This window comes from Eucalyptus grandis, chromosome 1 (assembly GCF_016545825.1).
Source record: "Eucalyptus grandis isolate ANBG69807.140 chromosome 1, ASM1654582v1, whole genome shotgun sequence".
Classification (NCBI taxonomy): Eukaryota; Viridiplantae; Streptophyta; class Magnoliopsida; order Myrtales; family Myrtaceae; genus Eucalyptus; species Eucalyptus grandis.
The window spans coordinates 8127475-8135407 of record NC_052612.1 but is presented as its reverse complement, the minus strand read 5'-3'; the positions used below and the strand labels follow the sequence as shown (position 1 = coordinate 8135407).

The 7933-nt window shown below is 39.7% G+C and overlaps 1 protein-coding gene across 1 annotated transcript; it reads right to left on the bottom strand.

Annotated features, from left to right (window-relative positions):
• Positions 1 to 1560: 1560 nt before the first annotated feature.
• Positions 1561 to 2599, bottom strand: LOC104455289 (major strawberry allergen Fra a 1.07). Its single transcript, XM_010070106.3, has 2 exons — positions 2331 to 2599; positions 1561 to 2203 (listed from the first exon to the last, which is right to left on the bottom strand). Exons 1-2 carry the CDS (start codon positions 2482 to 2484, stop codon positions 1911 to 1913), a joined length of 447 nt encoding a protein of 148 aa, XP_010068408.2. The 5' UTR covers positions 2485 to 2599; the 3' UTR covers positions 1561 to 1910.
• Positions 2600 to 7933: the final 5334 nt, after the last annotated feature.

Sequence of the window (7933 nt, the reverse complement as noted above, 5' to 3'; positions counted from 1 at the left end):
CTGCACAAAATTTTTGTTCAGAAATAGTATTTTCTTTTTCTCTTTCAATCATCATGGACCTAGTGCTTAAAACAAAAACGTCTATATGATAATATAATATGAATCGAAGGGGCACATTCCTAGAGCGATACCAAACAATATTTCATTTCCCTTTCATATATTGACTTTCATCCAGGAGCATTTCCTCGGTAAGTTGCTTGAGCTTCACTGATTTCGTACATGGTCTTATCATATAGTAGGTAATCTCAAGCCCTTAGACGCATACCGTCATCACCACGATCCCTTGAGATTCCATCCTGTGTTGTTTCGATTTGTTCATGAAAGTAGCATGTTTAAAGATCGGCAAAGGCCTCGGGAAGAGTTTTCTCGATGCGATTAATGCACAATTTTTCAAATTGGGTGATTTGGGTGCTACTCGTGGGTATGGAAGTTCCATCAAAGAGTAGGGAAGACCTGATTCTTGTCGATGCTGTACTAAATAATTTCAGCAAAAAGATGCGAGGGGTGGTTCGGTAATTAGGCTTTATTGGTTTCGTGAAGCCGGAGTCCTCTGAAAAGTAAAGATGCGAATAGTCTGGAAGGTCTCATACGTCTGCTCAACAAAGGATGCTCTGAAAATCAAGATGGAGGTCTATTCATTGTGGATTTTCATTCATTCATCTCTAAATCCCTATAAAACCCTAAGCCCTAAATAAATATAAATAATAAAATTCAGCTTTTGAGCTTATCTTTATCAATCGGGTTTCTTTCACTTCATCTACGGACAGATTTTGTTCGTGGGTTCAAAGTCGAGACCTTTTTAACAAAAATTCCTCCTCCTCCTCCTGGTGGTTTGATTGATTGAATTAGTAAAAATATATGTATCTCACGAAATTCAAATGAAGCCACACCACACTGCTCCATACCTCGTCAATCATCATTGGGTCTTGATTGCATCTCGAAAGCGAGTTGTAAAGGCCTGTGACGGCTCCAATAAATTACACAGCCGAAACAGAACATAAAGCCACGAGCTTTTTCAACGCGTACTCTGTGCGCATAAAACCCAGAAGGGATGCAAGAAAGGGAAATGACCCACATTCTGCCAACATAGCTGCAACTTGCAGATTTTAATGGCGGACGGTTCCGTCAAAAATTGCAATTTCCATTGAAAGGATGAGTCTTGGTTGAGAAAAATTTTCGGGATGAAGAAGGAAATTACAAAAGCTGCTAAAAGCAAAGCCCATCGAAAACTACAACCCCATCAAAGAACGAAACTTTGGAACTGCAAAACTAAAATTACGGAACCAGAAAACACAGCTCACCATCGGCAGTCGATGGCCATTGCGAAAATACTGGGGTTAGAGGAAAAAGATTACATTTTTTTTCTTTTGGGAAAATGAAGCTCGGTTACAGAAGAATCACCTTGTTCACCATGAAAGTCTCCTCGCCATTGACGTCCACTTGAAGATCACAGAAAGATTCCATGACCCGAGTAACAAAATAAAAGTTCAAAAAGGGGCCAAAGGATTAGCCAAGAAGCTGAGATAGAGATGTGAGGGGAGAAGAAGCTGGGAAGCGGGGAACACAAAACAAGGCCACATTCAGAGATGGGGAAAGAAGACAAACATAATAAATCGAGAGACAAACAGAAGGCCGGGCCGACACAATCGAAATACGACATCTAATGAAACTTTAGTCCATGGTGACATACTGGGCTAGCGGTAAAGCCTCGTCTGCTGTGCTACATTACACGAGCGCTTGGTTTACCCAGAAATACTGCCCCTCCCTAGCCCTACTCACAATATCCAGAGCCACCACTTAAATAAAAATAAAATAAAAACACCCCAAAACCACTGCACCAACTTCCAGATAATAAAACCACCCAAAACCACTGCACCAACTTCCTGAAATAAAACTACAGAGTGACTGCGCTAGGCACGAGGGTTTGCCACCAGATAAGCCTCGATGACCTGGAACGCCGCGATCGCCTTCTCCTTCACGGCCGTCTTCTTCTCCTCGGTGATGTCCGCGTCGTTCTTGGCGAAGTGCTCGCTTGTGATCTTGCACACCGAGCCTCCCTTGGGCGACGCGGTGATCTTCACCTCCAAGCTGATCTTCTCAAGGGTGGTGCCCAGCGCGTCCCCCTCCGTGATCGAGTAGCAGTAGGTGAACTTCTTATTGTCCCGGGCCTCGACCTTTTGCTTCACGGTCTTGTCCCGGTCGCCTACAAAAGATACAAACGGTGACGTCACACTCGGAGGAGTCGCCAGTTTACTGTGCCACCACCGTGTTGCAATCCCATTGGCTCAAGACATTGCTATGTTGATGGTAAACCAAGTCATGTTTCTAACCTTCGCCGCAAGTGAAATGCTCGACGACCTCGGTACTCTCAAAGACCGGCGGCAAGGCTCCGGAGATGAGGCCGCGGGTGCTGATATAGGCCTCGAACACCATGGCCGCGGGGGTGGAGGACTTGATCGCGGCGCTGCTGCTGTCCGCTCCCATGATTCACTATCCGAATAGAATCGGCTGTGAAGAACTGAAGAGGGATCGGATCTTCAGCGCTGAAGTCTGGCAGCGAGGGCCTGGGTGCTGATATATAGAGGTAATAGAGAGAGAGAGAGAGAGAGACAGCGAGTGGTGGTTCGCGGCGCCCAACTACATTATCCCAGTCCCATCTGAATTAAAGCAGTGGAATCGTATGCCTGGCGGTGGGAGCGAGAGAGAGAGAGAGAGAGCCGGCGGGGACACGTGTGCCGATCGTAACCCTCCTCCACGCATTGCGTAGATTGCGATACCCCTCTCGATTTGGAAGGTAGCCTCATTTTTTTTATTTTTTTTTTTTGGACAAGGAAGGCGCCCTGCCACCCTGCTACCCTGCCAGGGCGCCAGCCAAGGCGCGAGGGCGCCGGGCGCAATATATAAGGACGAAACGGCCGCAGGGCCACAGGGCCACGGCACGCCTCTAAATGGTGGCCTGAATGGGAAAGAGCATATCCCTTGGTATGATTTGCTAATCAATTTTCTCGGTAAACGTGAAATTTCGTTAATCAACCTACATAAAAATAAAACAAAATGGCCAATATCCTATAGTCGACAAAGACGACCCCAAAAAAAAAAAAAACATTCAAGAGCGTTTTAATCAAACTATAGGCATCGCACATAACCAGTAACACTGCCCTATCATTTAAGAGAAATCAACCTCTCCAAGGATTGCGTAAAAGGACAGAAATAAGAGGGGCCCACGTTTGATTCTACATCGCACATGAAATCAACAAAGACGAACAACCCTCGCCCCAACGTTGGGTCTCGATTTCTCCTAGTAGGCTAACGAATGAAAATACATTGGCAGTGAATAATAAGCGGTGTAAAATGTACGATGCAACTCTTAAATTAATGTCCTAAATTTGAACTGGTATACAAGTCCTGACCTAAATCGGAAAGTTCCCATCTTAATAATTTCTTATTTGTATTAGAAATTTTCTTGATGGGAATATCTTCATAATATATATATATTTTATTGGTCAAGAAAAGTGCGAATCTATCATCAAATATTTGACCGCGTATTGACCGCGTAGAGACATCAACGACTCTGAAAACTTGCTGCAAACGGAAAATCAACCATTCCAAATAGTGCGCAAAAGGTCAAAGTGGGGCCAAACACTGCCCCCAAATTCCACAAAAGCTAAAAACCGCCATTCCCGGGCTCCTTGGAATCAACGAAGACGAGCAACTCTCAGCCCCAACAATTAGGGGTGTAAATGGTTGGGTTGGATTCGATTTTTCTAAAGAATTGAGATGAACCGAACCAATTAAAAATTTATTGAACTCTTCACCAAAATATATTATTGAACTGAATCGAAATCAAACTGCACCGAAATTCGGTTTGGTTCGGTTGGTTCGGTTTCTCAATTTTTACTTTTGTGTTTATATTTCTTCTTACATACACCCCTTTCTATATTTTTTTAAATGGATTTTTAATTAAAAATGAATTTTTAAAAAATAAAATAAAATAAAAAGGAAAAACTTTAGATTTTATTGGTTTAGTTCGGTTAACCGAACCAATAAAAACTGAACTAGTTAAAAAGTATCAATTTTTAATGAGAACGAACCGAAAAAAGCTGAAATTTTCTATTCGGTTCGATTCGGTTTTTGATACTCCTACCAACATTCCATGTGTCTCAATTTCTCCTAGTGGGCTGGAGAATGAAAGGACATTGGGAGTGAATAATAAGCCATGTAAAATGTATGATACAACTTTTGAATTAATATCTCAAGTTTGAATTTGTAAGCAAGATCAGACCCAATTAGAGGATATAGATCGATTCGTTAAATTGGAAAATCCCAATCTTAACACTTTCTTATTCAAGTTAGAATTTTTCTTAATGGGAACGTCCTTGTAATAGATATACGTAGATGAGTTTTATGGCCTTTCGAAAGACCGTGTGAAAGTTAGGACTCATTGGAAAGCATCCAGTGGCATATCATGTATATCATGTACTTGCCCGCATGGTGTTTATTCCTTCAGGCCGCACAGTGAAGCGATTATCCCGTGCCGCAAGGCGGGTTTTGTCCAGAGGACTCCTTCACTTTTGGCTTTGGTGTAATTAGGCTTGTCAACCGGGTGGCTTGAGTATAGTCATAAATAGTTTTACTCAAATTGAGCCATTTAATATGCTCTAACTTATTTATTTGTAATGCAAATTTATTACAGAATCACGTCTCCAATATTTCATAAAGGATTAGTCCTACCTATTTTGCAGCCTCAAATTGAATTGCATGGTCGTCGATCACAGTTGTTTATTCACAAGTTGTTTGTACAGCCTCATTTCTTCATTCATGTAGTAAGGAAATTTTTGGTAGAAGACGGGGTCACGTTAGATTGTTTTCATTTTGTACTTAGCGGTTCTCTCTCCTTCTTTCTTTCTTCTTTTTCATAATCTTTGTTTTTTTTTTTTTTTTTTTTTTTGGGGGAGGGGGTTAACTTCATTGTAAGTATTTTTTTTTCTTTACTTATTTGGAAGGATTTCATGTGAGATGAAATCATATGTGACTACATGAAAAGTGATTCTTGATTAGGTCAGGGGAAGTGCATGCAAGACAGTCCTCTCTTCTTTCGAATTATGCATGTCTTGCTGCATTCATCTTCAATTTTCTGCTCTTTTCTGCTGGGAAGCTTTAATTTTTCATCTGTAATGTCATTCAATATACGGTAGAGAGGAAGACGGTGAGAACAAAGCATGGGTAGACAGGTGTCGTGTGGCAGTGCTCGTTTGACATTCTCGTGTCCTGCTGATGAGATCTGTCATTCCAGGTCGTAGACAGGTACACATGATTCTTCAAACCAGACGTTTATCACTGGACCACGAGCACCTTTTACCTAGGTGTAGCATCGATTTCTGCTGCATCTTTTAGTTCCACTGCTCTACAGAACAGAAATGGTCCCATCTCGATATTTGTGTTTTCAGTACCTGATGTCATCCACGAAATTATGGACGGGGCACTTTTCCCCACATGTCGTGTCGCAGTGCTCGTTTGACAAAACAATTCTTGTGGCTTGAAAATGGATCTAGTGGAAATAGTTTTCAAGGATAAAAATCTTACATAATATAAAGGAAGGAAATTTCAAATAAAAATATGGTTAGTACTTATGAAAAACTCCAAACCGATACACGTGTGACAAATTTACCCAAACTATTTTTTGATAATGAAAAACCCAAACGATACACATGTGATAAATTTATTTCGACTGTACCAAAAAAATCATAAACTAGCTATTATTTACTCCAAACTAATTCATTCGACTGCCAAAATCTCAAACCGATACATTAGTAACAAATATCCTCATGCTAAATTGGATTAATACCATAAAAAAATTCACAAAAATTGTAAACTATGACAAGCGGAAAGTATACCGGTTAATTGTCACATGTCATTTAACTTAATAATTTGACGGTAAAATTTAACGGAAACTAATAAAGAGTAAATTTGTCAAATGTGTACCGGTTTATAATTTTTTGTGGTCAAACAAAAAATTAGTTTGGAGTAAATTTGTCACATGTGTACCGGTTTAGGGTTTTTCGGGATATTAACCCATAAGAATATGAAGTGAACCCGTTTTTCTTAAAAGAATGTTTTGAGGTGAATCTTATTTTAAGTAAAGGCTTAGGGTGACTTAGTTAGTTTTAAATAAAGGTACGGACTTGCCATGGAGATTGTCACCCATTGCTACCGTGGTCGATCATCAATGGGTATGTGATGAGCGCAATCACATAGGATGCCAAAAGAGCAGTTGGGCCGATTTAATTTCCTCTAGGTCTTTACTTGATGGAGATAATAACAGGAGATTCACAACTCCCAATGAATCCATCAATGCCAAAAGTGCAGTTGGGTCGACCTAATATCCTCTAGGTCTTTACTTGATGGAGATAATGACAGGAGGTTCAAAGTCTAAATGAATCAGTGGATTGGTTGTGAACAACAAAACATGTACAAACAAAATGAAAACCGTAAAAAATTGCGAGAAAAGGACCGCGGTGGCAGCATATGCAATTAAAAAAAAATGCCCATTGAATACCATTTGTCGTAAATGCAACTCGTGTGTCGACACGAAAGTGGGCGAGCCGACCAAACAAGTCGAAACAACACAGAAAGAAAAGAGTTCCCTCCTGCCATCACCTCCGTTGTCGCCATCGGTGTGACGATATACCCCCGCACATCTTGTCGACATGTTGCTCCAACAACCTGCAATTACCTTTTTTTCCGAATGAAGGAAGAATCAGCTGCACCAATATAGGAAACCAAACTCGGTCGGAATGAAGGAAATTAGAGAATGCTAAAATTTAGATGGAATCCACGCCCTTCCGCACTCGTCCGAACTTTGTGTTTTTGAGTGAAATTACACTGCAGCAAACCAATTCTTCAAAATTAAAAAATAACCTGATTCGAGGTTGCATCGAACGGCAAACACTTCTTCAATTCAAGTTATGAACTGGACCGGATCGAAGCAAATTCCAAACTCAATTTAACCTTGGTGGCACGTGAACTTTTTGGAGGAAGATTCAAGTCAGAGGAACCTTAGCTTCTCCAATTTGGGGCTTCTTCAAATTGGGTCAAATTGACCCCAAAAAAAAATTTGGGTTATCATAGAATTTTATCTTATTGACACAATCGCCTTTACTAGCTTGACCACTTCAATCCCTTATTTAATATAAAATTGATTCTTAATCCTTTTTTTTTTTTTGAGAAAGCGACTTACTTCAAATTCTTATTTGAAACTTTGCCATTTAAAAATGGGTATTTTTTTTTTCCAGAGTCAATTGAGCCATTTAGAAATGGGCTATATAGACTTAAAATTTGATTTGATTTTGTAATTGAGTATATTGCTGATTATATTTCACTATGTGGAATGAGGATGGATATATATACCGACACAAATCGGCGGATGTTATGATTCATCAAACGTTGGCTATTTTTATTAAAAAAATTTGCCAATACTATTCATGTCCTCATTTGTACTAGAGAGTTCCAATATCAATCTTATGTTCATTTTATTGAGGAGTCCATCTATTTTCGTAGCTTTTAGATGATAAAAGCCTAATTATACCTCTCACAATATTCACATTCTCCTAAGCATCGTCGAGGAACAAATAGTTTACTTTTTTCATTTTATTTTAAGCATATGAAATTTTTTATTCTCCAATTTCCCCTCTTTTTGTTCCTAATAAGTACAAAATTTTATGCAACGAGCGGGTAAATCTCTAGTTTCCAACTTTTCACACCATACAAAAAAAGAAATCATTTGACAAAAAAATCACATAACAAATTTGAGTTGAGTAATTGTAATATCTAAAAAAAAAAAAATCAATAATAAGAGGACCAAAAACCAAAACACAAATGGCAAAGGAAAAAGGAAATTCATTTTTTCTTCTTTTTTGGGGGCATATGAAAAGCC

What these genes read in the sequence shown, in the direction of transcription:
- LOC104455289 (XM_010070106.3), bottom strand. Translation starts at nt 2,484, where the DNA reads ATGGGAGCGGACAGCAGCAGCGCCGCGATCAAGTCCTCCACCCCCGCG. An exon ending in GCATTTCACTTGCGGCGAAG is followed by an intron (nt 2,204 to 2,330) that starts GTTAGAAACATG and finishes TATCTTTTGTAG; the next exon opens with GCGACCGGGACAAGACCGTG.